Source organism: Drosophila biarmipes, chromosome 3R, assembly GCF_025231255.1.
Source record: "Drosophila biarmipes strain raj3 chromosome 3R, RU_DBia_V1.1, whole genome shotgun sequence".
Lineage (NCBI taxonomy): Eukaryota > Metazoa > Arthropoda > Insecta > Diptera > Drosophilidae > Drosophila > Drosophila biarmipes.
Window position 1 is genome coordinate 21,863,181 of NC_066616.1, and position 13,263 is coordinate 21,876,443.

The window sequence follows — 13,263 nt, forward strand, 5'->3', positions numbered from 1 at the left end:
TAACGGTCGCAAGCAAACTGAATCCGAAAGATACGGCTGAACCGAACCGCAAGATACAGATACAAATACGAAATGGCCCCCGCGAAAAGTTCTCTCTGCCGCCTCTCACTGTTTTATCGCTCTCTTTTGCTCTCTGGCTGGTTTGCGGCAAGCATAATAAAATAAAACAAGTGGTCGAGTTTTCCGGCTTCAAGATACCCGTTCTTTATATTCAACATTTTACAGATACAAACTACTAGATTTGTCGGACACTTTAACTTTTTTCTGTTGTGCAATAAAACTTCTGAAATAATTTTTTTTAGCCTGCAGGATAGGTGAAGAGCTGACTGATTATAAGACATTAGTTGGTATCTAATTTGTTCAATAAAATTATTTGAAATACATTTTTAATATTTTTAAAAAGTTTTAAATATGGAAAATGTTCATATATTTTTTGCAAAGATACTTTATCTATTGACTTATCAATAAACCGTCACACCTACAATATACCCCGAAAAACCATAAAAACAGGGTACGCTCAAAGAGAGCCGGATCTCCTGTTCTCTCTTACTCTCACATGCCAACAACCACCCACAACATAAACGCTTTCCCCGCCCCACCATCCTCCCCACCCAAACAACAAAAACAAACCCAAATGCTTGCTCGCTCTCCCAAAATGAGAGAGAGCCGGGGAGCGTTGTTGTTTTGCGGCGAAGTCGCTCAAAAAACGCCATTTGGGGAGACAGCGACAACATTTGGCGTTCATATTGTTGTCCCCTTCGCACTCAAGCGTTCTCTTACTTCCGGTCTAGAATGCTGCGGCTTCGTGTTGTTGTTGCTGGCATAGTTGCTGATGGTTTTGTTGTTGCTTTTTATGGTGGGGATAAAAATGAGCATCTCTTTGTATTTTTTTGGTATTATTTGGGCTACGTAAAAGATAGTATCTAAAAAAATGTAATTAGCCAAATATAGGCAAATATAAATAAATAAAAAAAATCAAGGTATTTTATTTAAGAATACAAATAAATAAATAAAAAAATATGTTTATTATATATGGAAAGGATTTTAATTTTTTTAAAAACTTGTCCTAATTTATTTAACTTAACAATTTCTGTAATAAATTTTAAGCTCGTTTAATATTTGCCAAAAAGTGCAAGGGAGTATAATTAAAATAAGAGACCATTCCGAATTCTAAGTGATGATAAAAAATATCTAAGCCATAAAAAATCAAACCGAATTCATCTAGTTCCACAGCATAAAAACCCATATTTATATATTATTTCTGTCGCCTGTTGCACCCACCTCAATTGCCAATTGACAGCACACCCCCGCAAAATCCAAAATTTACACAAATTAATTTTTTCGCAAAATCGCAGACCGCGTCTTTGGGTTTGGCGCTCCCAAATCAGTGGAAAAAGTAAAACAATAACTTGAACGGCTTATTAGGCGGCCTAAAAACTTCAAAGGCCGACTCACTCCTAAGCAATATGTCATGTAATTTTCCTTTTTTTTTTTGTATTTCTTTGTAATTTACAACAAAACGCGCAACAAGCGCAACGAGTTTTCTGCACTCGAGCAGCTGACGGCGAAAAGAGTTTTTTTCTGTAATATTTTGTTTGGTTCTTTTTTGTCGGGGCATAAGAAACTTGTTTGCCGAGCTCCAGGCGATAAAGAAGGAGAAATATATAACAATAGCAACGACAAAACAGTGACTGAGGCAGACAGGTCAAAGGAGCAGCCTGTACCCCTGCCACGCCCCCCTCCGTCTGTATCTTGGCCGCCCCTGCCACGCCCCCGCAGAAGGAGCAATAAATTCTGCCAGCAAGCGTCTTCGATTAGTTCGGTAAAGGCGAGAGAAGTAAGTGAAACGAATAAAAGGAAAAAGTTCTTAGAAAGAACAGTCTTTCGGTATCACGAATCCCAAGATACTTATCATTATTCCACAAAAAAAAAACTTTGAAATATTTTTTTTTCAAGTTGGTTAAGGTTAATCACTTCAGCTATTTATCAAAATATTTTTTAAATTCATAATATTAAAACCCTTTATCATATTATATTAGATTTTTTGGATAAAAATAGTAAAATAAGCACAGAAGTCCTGTGATTTACTGAACCTTTTCCTATATCATCATTCAAAATTCTGATTCCAGCTCAACAGATCTCTAAATCTAGCATTCTTCTAATATCATAAGGACAACGCAAAGTACTGGGTACTTTGAACAGGACAAGAGCGAAGAAGACCGGCCATTGATGGCAATATTTAGTCTGCAACTGATGTTCCCCGAGTTTATTACTGTTCAAAGGTAAGGATTTATAGCAAACTGCGCATTCAGCAAATTTGGGTCATAAAAGTAATTAGTGAAATCTGTTCCAGTACAGATTGGTATTGTGGGTGGATTTTAATTACCGGCCAGAAGTTCATGAAAGTGCCAAGAAGTTCCACCCATCGGCTAATTGATTTAGCTGCCTTTTATTGATCAGCCGAAAGGAGTGAAACCTTTGGCCGTGCAGTAAAATCGAATACGTGGGGCCTTGTGGGGTTAATGGAGGAGTAGGGTGATAACCAGCAATGGCCACGTTGGGGCAACATCGGTTATTGGCCTATTAATGAAGCAGCCATAAAATTAAAAAGCGATTTATTAGTGACTTTCAGAATGGCGGAGATTTAAGGCTTTAAAGATGAAATATATGCAGCTTTATTAAGTTTTTATTTAAGATTTATTGGTAATAAAGTAGTGTTAGCTTAAATTTATAATTTTAAGCCTATTATAATATTTATTATCTCTACCGAAATTTAAATTAAATTTTTCCTGTTGTATATATTACTTAGGAATATATTTTACCCAAATCATCGATTAGCGTTGAATAGTTTATAATTAGAAACACATTGCCATGTATAGTGCTTAGTCATATAAGGATCCCAAGCACTTCGTTAATGCTTACGCAAGCAAATTTCACTAAGGACACTTTCTTCATTCCTCACCGAGATTAATGCTCTCGGCAAGCCCTTAAGTCCAATTTGGGTCGTTAAAACTACTCCTAGATGAAAATTTTATGACTCTGCCATGGTCTTTGGTCCTATATGGTCGTATATGTACAGTACGTAGGGGCATGGGGTATGTGGGTCTGCAAATCACAGTGCTGTTGAGGCTCTTGCTTGCGAATTGTGCGCATAACAATTAGGCAGCTTAGGCTGCTTTTGCCACCGAGGAAACTGAGACCCAGACTGCATGTATCCAATGCCATAAAAATATCAGGAACACATGTTGCCTGCCGCTGATTTTCTGCAGATTTAGGGGGGAGGTTTCAGTGGGGGCGGATGGTATTACTCGGTGGAGGGAGGCGATCTGCTGTCGTCTGCCAGGCCCGCCACGTCTGGTTAATGAGCACGTTTGCATCCGTGGGAAAGAGGCGTAATGAAGGGATATATACCGAGTGAACAGGAGTTTGAAAAAGAATGTTTCCCTAAAACTCTTTTTTATAATCTGATTAGAATTGTATACTTTGTTTTTAAACGAAGAAGACAACTACAAAGATACAGTAACATTCTAGATATGGTGGTGTGAATAAATATATACATTTTGCAAAATAAGGTATTTTAAATAATAATTTTATTTAACCATGTACATTAATTAAAGTAATTTTTAAGACTATCTTAATCTCATTCCTTTTCACTTCCGCCTGAAGCGAACCTACAAAATAGTATAATTCCCATTCAGCCCCAAAGTATGCAGCAGTTTCCCTCAGATTTTTTCCACTGCCTCTTTGAAATTCATTTGCCATGTGAGGAAGTGTCCTGAAAAAAGAAGTTCGAAAGTAGTCGGGTGGGGGACTTTAGCAAAGTGTGCGAGTTGACCTTAACAAGCGCAATATCATCAATCAGTGCACAAATTTGCATTTCATTTTAGCCTATTTATAGCGGGCAAGAGTACCGCGCTGCCCCTTCCATATCTGTCCATATCCGATCTGTGTCCGTATCTTGTCGCCCTTGTCCGCCTGTCGTTGGCGGCGCATCAACGCGCTTCATCGGCCGGCCGACTGATATGTAAATCTCATAAATCATGCACACCTGTCGTCGATGGCAGCGTCAGTTCAGCTCGGTTTGGCTCAGGTCAGTCAGGACGACAAGGACATTGTCAACAGACCGACAGGGGGTGGTTGTATGTCTCCTCGTGTGTTACCCTTTTTTGCACTGGTCAAGCCTTTTGGACGGTCTTATGCGGAGTTCAGATTACTTTATGTTATCTTTTTTATTTCAAACATTTCTTTACTTTGAAAATATTAAATGATAATGATAATTATACAGAAAAATAAATAGTATTACATTCTCGAAAATTATTTTTATAATTTATGTTTGATTTCTTGGTTACCAAAAATATATTTGGCAGTTGCGTCTTCGGTATATTAAATGGAAAATGGAGAGAGAGGAATGAAAATAGCTTATTATTTTCTTTGTAGGGGGTATGTCCTGCAAGCTGCAGAAAAGCTATGGTTTTTTATTAATATTTTCAAGGAATATTTATTTATTTATTTGTTAAAATATTAGTATTACTATAAACCTTAAAAATAAAAAGATTTAAAAACCTCTTACCATATTTTAATATTTTGACATAATAATAATATCTAAGCTGCTGGCTTCCCATTCTTAAGGCCTCCATAATGGAAATGATTCTGTTCCGAATTCACTAATTGCTCAGCCACAACACCTGCTGCCTGCTGGTTTTAAGATGGCCTTTTTAGCCTCTCTCTCTCTGAAGAGATGTTCAGCCGGCAACGAGAAAAAACCACAAATTTACATAAATATGCCACAAATCATAGAGCTCTGCCATTCCGGCAACTTGTGGTCCATGTGACAGTGTCTCGGGCTATTATGAATGCATAAAAACCGCCCATAAGTTCATTTTTTTTAAGCACACTTTCATTGCAATTAAATTGCCAAAAAATAATACAAAACGAACTGGTAAAAAATATATACCTAGCCCATAAAAAATACCAAGGAAAATTTATGTGCAGCACATGCCACGCCTGAAACTAAAGGGTTTTCCCTTAAATTCTGCTTGATTTTCTTTCTTTTTTGCGGATTTTTGCGGTGTGAAACGCACGTTGCATAATAATAAAAGTTGGAGTGCGGCGGAAGTTGGGGGAGTGGCACTTGAATGCCCCTGGGCTTTCACCCCACCATCGTGGTAAAATGCTGCAATTGTTTGTCATTAGCAAATGTTGCCTTTTCGGGTACTTTACGAGTACATTCCCACACCCAAAATGCTCTTGTAGGCCTTGTCCCTATAGCAGACAAAATTTGTGACTGCGACAGTTTGTCCGGTTACCCGGTATTCCCAACCCCCAAAAATGTTACATCCCTCGCCTCGGGGGCCTCCTCTCATTTTTAACGCATCATTTAGCCATTTTATGTAGGTGCAACATTGCAGCACAAAACAGGACAAAACATAACCTCAGGCTGTTGCCCGAATGAATGAATAAATGTGGGAGGATCCAAAATGGACAAAACCACAAAACATCACAGTACTCTGAGTACAAACCATACATATTATTTTTAAATAATTAATTAATTTAGAAAATAATATTTGACATTTGTATAATATCAACCAACAAAAAGTCAAACTTTTGCATTTCTTATTGAATTGACAGATTAAAAAAAATCTTATTTTTTACCACGTTGATTGTCATCAAAAAGCGCAAAAGTTAAAACCTCTGAACATTTTTTCACTTTACATGACATTTCATGGTCACCGGCCAACGCAATTTCATTAAAAGTCAGTTGAACTTTTCACTTTAAACAATTTGTAAACTCACATCAAATTAAGTGAACTTAAATCAGCAGCTTCCGAAATAAAACCCAACCCCCACAACGCGAGCATTTTCACACCCCTTTGACATATGCAGCTTTTTATTTGACAAAATAACGAACTCTGTTAATGAGTACATCCAACAAATATATTTCGTTTTTTCCAACGACGGCGCAAAATTAATTTTAGCCTTCTCAGGCATAAATACTTATTGCACCGGAGGCGACAAAATAAAATGTAGATATTTTGCCATCTATCCATCCAATGGGACTGTCTATAAGGCAAGGCACGCTTTTAATTTGTGCTTTTTTTACTCACTACTCAGGGCTAAACGGTTGACATAATGAAAATGTAAATTACTGCAAAGTTATGGACTCATTTTGGAGCTCCAATACGGGATACGAATGGAGATGGAACTTGACTTTATGAGCACATAAAGCTCGCCTGTTGCCACATGAGGCTTGGGTCTCATCTCATTAGGGAAACTTTGCCAGCACCCGGCGAAACGTAAATAGATTTCAACTTAAATTGCATAGGCTCAAGTACAGCTGGGATTTATGGAATGGCTTAGATTATGGTAAAAAATAAGGAAATATTTCTGGGTAAAAAATGAATACTAACAGTAAAAACCTTTGCTTAATATTTTAGCCAAACATTATATCCAGACAATTTGGAATCCTACCATGATTAAAAGAAACAAAGAGCCGAGCAAGGCCTGTATTTTTGGCAACGATTATTTGTCGTTTGCTTATCAACGCACTTCCGCATCATTAAATAATTTTATCATTTGCATTATTTTCACTTTCCTAAGCACAGATGATAACGATGGTAATGATGATGAAGCTGCTTGGTGGTAGAAGGTCACAAAGTTCCCTGGGAAAGTTATGGGAGTGTGTGCGGTTGGGGGTTGGTCACAGGCTGATTTAACTAATTTGCAATTTATGCGGCACTTCTTGCGGTTAAGTTGCGGAAAAAGTTGATGAGAAATCTTTTTTTAATTAACTCAGGAGGAGACATTTTGGAGTTTTTCCAATTCGTAATTTTTTTGTTTTTCTTAGTCCCCCAACTTAAGATATTCAATTTAAATGGCGGGCGTTACATTTTAGTGCAGTTCTCAAGACTTTCAAGATCTGAATCTAAGGCATATTTTTAACACAAAAGACAAGGCAGAGTTGAGTTCACTTCACTTACATTACAAACCCATTAAAGTTGCCCGGAGAACACGAAAAAAAGAGATATTATTATGGAAATGCAAATGCCAAAAGACATGGGAAGAGCATGGGACAAACGATAATGAGGACAAACAGCAGAAGCAGCAACAACTGCCACTTGCAGCTACAATGATAATGTTGCTGGCTGTTGATGACAACAACATCTAGCAACGGCAGCAACTGCCAGCAACAACTAGTAAACCACACTGAAAAAAATATATAAAATAACATGACAAATACAAAAAAAAATCTAAAGAAAGTGCCTTAAATATTAAGTATTTAAACAAATTTTCAAACTTGTACCATTCAACAAAATTACATTTTAACAATACATAGAATATAATTAATATACATTTTTTACACATTTTTTAAGTATATGTATTTCTCTGTATATGTATATTTTTATGGGTTTCTAAGTGTAGTTGCAACCTCTACTAACAACCAACGGAAATCAGCCAAAGAATGCGCGGCCCAGTGAAGCATTTTCCTTCCATTTTCCTTTTTTTTTCATTTTTTCCACCCCTTTCCCAGGAAAAAACGAAATCTAAACGCTGTCCTCTGCCTGCCAAACCCCCTTCTTTTTCCCCAGCAAGGATATGCCTGCCGCTGCTCATTTTCGCTACTAAATAAGACAGGCCGCCGCGCCCTCGAACAACATTTTGACATTTCTTCTTCTTTGCCGCGATTCTTTTTTCGTGATTTTGCCTCACAAATTTTTGCATTTTCGTGTCATAACGCGAGGTCTCAGTGAAAAGCAAAAAAAGGGGGTAAATGCATCAGCAAACTGCAAGAAACAATTTCTAAACCCCTTTCGCAGTGGTTTGGATAGTTTGCCAAAACCATGAAAATATGGGAAAAAATACCTACACTTCCCAATCAATACATATACTAAAAACGAAAATTAACCCCTATTTATAATTGGCAATTTTTGGAATTTTTTTATTTGTGGTAGTTAAAATAATTTCAGTAAGCTTTGTAAAGTTTTTATTTTACATATTTAGTTAAGTTAGCTATAAGCCACACCAAAAACCATTAAGGAGACCCTTCCCGTTTATTAAAATATAAAACAATCAGCAAAATGAAGTTTTGGTAAGGTAATATTTTTGTGGGACCACTGAATGCTCGATTAAGCCGACCGAAAACTGAAAAAATCGGCAGTCAAGTGAAAATGTCAGCCACTCAAAATTTGTGCGCCATTTCGCATATATAATAAATCTACCTAAACCGAACAAATACGAAATGAAGAAAATGGCAAGGAAAACCTCAAGAATGAAGCACGAAATAAGCTGAGCTGAGTTCATTTTAGGTTTAACGATTCGGAAATAACGCCACAAAACAGGACGACAAATTATTTGGCCATCATCTGCAGAACTTTCGCATGGCATTGGCAGATTGGCGAGGGTCTGAAAACTTATTAATTTTCACAAAGTCAGCCAAACGCGAAGAGTACACACACAGAATACAACCAAAATTGTGAAAAACTGTGACGTTATGCACATGAGTGAGCAAATACTCGCAACAGCAGCATCAGCCACCAAAATGCATAGCATACTTCGCCGGGCATTAAGTAGTTCAGTTTTTGGAGGGAGATTGGTTGGACGGTCGAGATGGAATTAAATGGAGCCACAGCGGGGAGAAAAGCCAACAAATTATGATTAATTGTTGTGATTGTAGAGTGCTTTATTTTAGAAAAGTATATACAAATAAATGGGTTATAGAAGGGTAAGAAAGAGCTTTGCAAAGTACTAAAACCTTATAAATAGCACATTCGATTTAAAATATTGAGTATTTTCTTAGAGCGGAAACACTTTAATCTCATTAAAAGTTTACATAAAGCTGTCTTTGCAACAGTTTATCATATTGTACTCTCTTTATAGTAAGAAAAGTACTTTCGATAAAGTTTCTTACGATTTTATTGGCCTCATTTGTATGTCATGACCTCCATGCAATAAAAATAATCAATTGAATTCCGGGTTCCCTAACCATAGTATAAGCTTGCTATAATATCCCTCCTTATTCATGGACAAATAAAACAAAACTACACATAAAATATATGAGATATTTTAATAATCCTTGCAAATATTTTGGAAAATTTCCAAAAATGTACTTCATTTCTGTCTATAAAGAACTCAGCGCTCCAGTAGGCTCATATACTCGATAAGGACCTGCTCTTCCTGCACCAGCTTCATGTCCAAATAGTGCGAATTGATTTCGGAGAACTCGTCGTTGATTCTTTTGAAGGCATTGTACGATTCCATCTCCGACTTAGCCTGGCTGAGAACCGATTTTATCAGGTTAATCTTGCTGCTAGAAAGGTTCACCAAAGGAGTCGAGGTATTGGCACTTCCCCTCTTCGAGCCCGAAGGTCCGAGATCCTCCAGTAACTTAGTCATGGCTTCAATAACACCAAGTAGTTCATCTTGGCTGACGAAACTTTTCAGTAGGAATTCTATGGATTTACGGAAATCATTATCCGTGGTTTCCAAAGCAGCCTTAGCGGATGTGGCCGGAAAACCAAGTTGCTGAAGAGTGGTAAATAGAGATTCATCGACTGGAGGTGTAGCCGGCAAATTGGCCCGGAGATCATCGGAATGGCGCTGTAGAAGATCCAAACTGCGATCCAGATTATTTTTGGTTCTCTTCAGGGCCTCCACAACCAAACGCCTTTCGTAGCCCATCTCCATGAGACGGCAAACACTTCGGGGATCCACCCATTCTCCACCGGAATTGGCCTCCCGCATTTCTAGATTTACTCGCTTCGCTTGAGCCGAGTTCCTGCGTTCTTCAGTCAATTTCTCCATGCGTTCCTGGATAAACTGAATGGCTCTGTCCACATTGCCAGCACAGGATCTTAGAGCCAAGCGGGCATCCGATTCCTTATAGCCCATTTCCATCAGAGCCGTAAGCTGATGTTCATTGACCCGTAACTCATCCAAATCCTTGGAAGCCTCTTCCAACTTTTCATAGGCCTCATCGCGGCGATTTTGGTGAAAAAAGAGTACACCTTGTAGGAGGTGCAGCCGCATAATCAGAGCTCTTTCAGGGCAACTGGTACCTTTCATCGAGTATAAACGACTGAACTGCTCGCCGTAGCTCTTGAAAAAGCTCCTCTCGCAAATTTCCAAACGGCGCTGGGCATCCGGCAACTGGGTGATACTCTTCAGGCAAAGATAGCACCAAACAATGTCCAGATTTATTAGAGCATAATTGTCCACCGCTTCCAGGATGTTCGAGTTGCAGCGAGAGAAGAGCTCATCGGCCTCGAGGAGCAGAAGTAGGGCCTCATCGAAGTGCTCCCTACGTATGGCAGCTCTGGATGCCTCGTACATGCTCATGGCCATCAATAGAGATCGATTTTCCTCGGGTGGCAGGAAAATCGGACGTCCATCTTGATCCTCCATTTCCATGAAACGATGATCGGCATCCGCGGTTATCTCCACATCAGCGCGAATTCTCTGGATACGTTCGTGCAACTTCTGACCCTTGTTCTCACCACCCAATATCACCATTAGGTTCTGATTGGTTTTCAAGCCCTGCGAAGCCAAGGTCTTGTGGGATTTGACAATGCGACCTCTGGAAATGCACTTAACATGACTGGGATCACTTAGCTTCAGTTTCTTGGCGACTTCCTTTTTGAGTTCCGAGCCCAAGTCTCCCAGCGAGCACTTGATCTCCATCATTTTCGAGGTGACACCCTTGCCGTCCACACAGCGCACATTGAAAGTGGCCAATCCCGTGTCATTGAACTCCTTGCGAGCCTCCAGCTTCCTGAGAGCACCATCCTGCATCTCGTTGAGAGCAATCCTGCAGTCTGATATGCCAATGCCCAGTTCTGCACTCAAGTCCCTGGCCAAGCGATCCATCTCCGACTCGATACTGCCAACGCCCTCGAAGTAGTACGGATCCTCCCATAACTTGATATCGCGCTCGCGCAGACGAGCTCGCAGCTTTAAGAATGTATTGTTTATCTGGGACATGTTCAAATTGTTCCCGATTCGAACTTGATAATTTATTAATCTGTCACCACAACTTCTGACGTATTTCGCCTAGGCTTCTAGATTTCATTACTAAAATAGGGTATTTCCTGTTGACAACCAGAGTTGTCACCCTATTTCATTAAAAAGCCATTAGAAACCAGAAACATATATCTAGCTCCAGCATGCATTACGTATTTCAAAATCAAATGAACTTTCCATATCAGTAGGAAAAAGTTAAGAGCTTCTTTTGAACTTTCCGCTGTATCTATAAGATTGCCCATGAAGAACCCCCTTCTGAATCTTTTTGATAAACTATTTGGCTTGCTTGGTCATAGTCGTTATCTTATCTAATGCCTTTCCGCTTACGTTTGTGAATATTAACGTCAGTTAGGAAATTAGATTAAAAAAAATACAAATTCAACTTGATTTATTTAATGTGTATTGTTTGCATACCAACATAGTAAGGAATTACTTCTTAAGGCAGACCTTAACGTTGGGGAGGAACGAGGTGTAAGAGTTCTTCACGGTGTCGGTGGCACTGACAACGCAGCGGCTGGCATCGGCGGGCAACTTGGCAATCTGCCTCAGAGCCCGGGGAATCTCCCTGACCAGCTTCAAGGTGGCGCGGAACACCCTCCAGAAGCACCTCAGCTTGTGGTACAGTCTGGTCAAGATGAAGCGGTTCCTGGTGCACAGCCTGGCACGCAGGTTAATGATGGTGTCGGACAGGTGGACGACGTCCCTCACTGACTTGACGAGCTCCCTCACATCCTTGGGAAGATCGTTGCCGCATCCCTCAATGTTTTTCAAGTAGGTGCTGCTGGCGTGCAGGACATTTTCCACCTCCCGGATAATGCAATCGGCACCCAGAACAGTCCTCAAGGCAGCCCAAAGGATTTTCCTGAAGGTACGGAAGAAGCCAAGATCCTCCACCTCCATAAACTCATAGCCATCATCCATTTCGTCCATAAGTTGTTCCACTTCGTAGTCATAGTCAAAGTCAGCCTCGAAGTCCAAGCTCAGTTCGCTCGACTCAATTAGGTTGGCCTTTAATTAAATATTTAAATTGTATTTCAATAGTTACAATTGAGATCAACAAACTTACCTGAGCAGTCAAAAGACAACTGGCCGAAGCCAAAACGACTAGCAAAAACGTAAAGGCCTTCATTTTTCCTGACTGCTGAGAAACAAATGTGAAGAACTCGAACTTTTTGCTTTGTTTATATAGGGCCGGATTATGCCCCCATTATCACACACTAATCATATCTTAAGCCCACAACTACCTATTCCTTCTATAACTTATATTCTCTTGATAAACCACGCGAAAGACCTTAACCGGAACCGCCAAAATTTTGCACCCAGTACTATCTATGGCACTCTACAAAAATAGAACTCAGTGGGTTATTATGAACTTCCCAACGAAAACAAAACTAAGCGATTAAGTTTGGTATGGTATCTAGAAGTGCAGTTTTGGGTTTATCCATCAGAAATATGAAAAATCGAACATGAAAATGGGTCAACATTTTGAACCTCGCTCAAAAGAACAATTTAAATGTACTCTACTAGAGAATTCCGCCACAAACTTATTAAGGTATCCTACGACCAAATCCGAGTTGAATTACCCAAGATTTGGTATCTAGAAGTGCAGTTTCTTATGCTGAAATCCAGGGAAAAACGAAAAAATCGGACATGAAAATGGGCTAAAATGTTGACCCCCGAATAAAGTAATAATTTTAATCTAGATTATGAGAGAATTCCGCCACAAACTCATAGAGGTATCCCACGTCCAAATAGGGATTCAATTAACAAAGTTATAGAGTCTAGAAGTTCAGTTTTGGGGTCTCATGCTGAAATCCCCGGAAATAAGAAAAAATCGGACATGAAAATGGGCCAAAATTTCGACCCTCGAATAAAGTAACAATTTTAATGTAGATTATGAGAGAATTGCACCACAAACTCATTAAGGTATGCCACGTCCAAATCGGGATTCAATTACCAAAGTTATACAGTCTAGAAGTTCAGTTTTGGGGTCTCATACTGAAAACCAGGGAAATACGAAAAAATTGGACATGAAAATGGTCCAAAATTTTGATCCTCGAATAAAGTAACAATTTTAATGTAGATTATGAGAGAATTCCACCACAAACTCATAGAGGTATCCCACGTCTAAATCTGGATAAAATTACCAAAGTTACGGAATTTAGAAGATCAGTTTTGGGGTATCATACTGAAATCCACGGAAATACGAAAAAATCAGACATGAAAATGGGCCAAAATTTTGACCCTCGC

The 13,263-nt window shown here is 39.1% G+C and overlaps 2 protein-coding genes across 2 annotated transcripts; both read right to left on the reverse strand.

The window, feature by feature from the left end:
- Positions 1 to 9,042: 9,042 nt before the first annotated feature.
- On the reverse strand, positions 9,043 to 11,040 carry LOC108026044 (NEDD8 ultimate buster 1). Its single transcript, XM_017096739.2, has one exon. The coding sequence runs from the start codon at positions 10,972 to 10,974 to the stop codon at positions 9,127 to 9,129; it is 1,848 nt and encodes a 615-aa protein (XP_016952228.1). The 5' UTR covers positions 10,975 to 11,040; the 3' UTR covers positions 9,043 to 9,126.
- Positions 11,041 to 11,442: 402 nt separating this feature from the next.
- On the reverse strand, positions 11,443 to 12,152 carry LOC108026095 (uncharacterized). Its single transcript, XM_017096795.2, has 2 exons — positions 12,080 to 12,152; positions 11,443 to 12,021 (listed from the first exon to the last, which is right to left on the reverse strand). The coding sequence occupies exons 1-2, from the start codon at positions 12,140 to 12,142 to the stop codon at positions 11,443 to 11,445; spliced, it is 642 nt and encodes a 213-aa protein (XP_016952284.1). The 5' UTR covers positions 12,143 to 12,152.
- Positions 12,153 to 13,263: the final 1,111 nt, after the last annotated feature.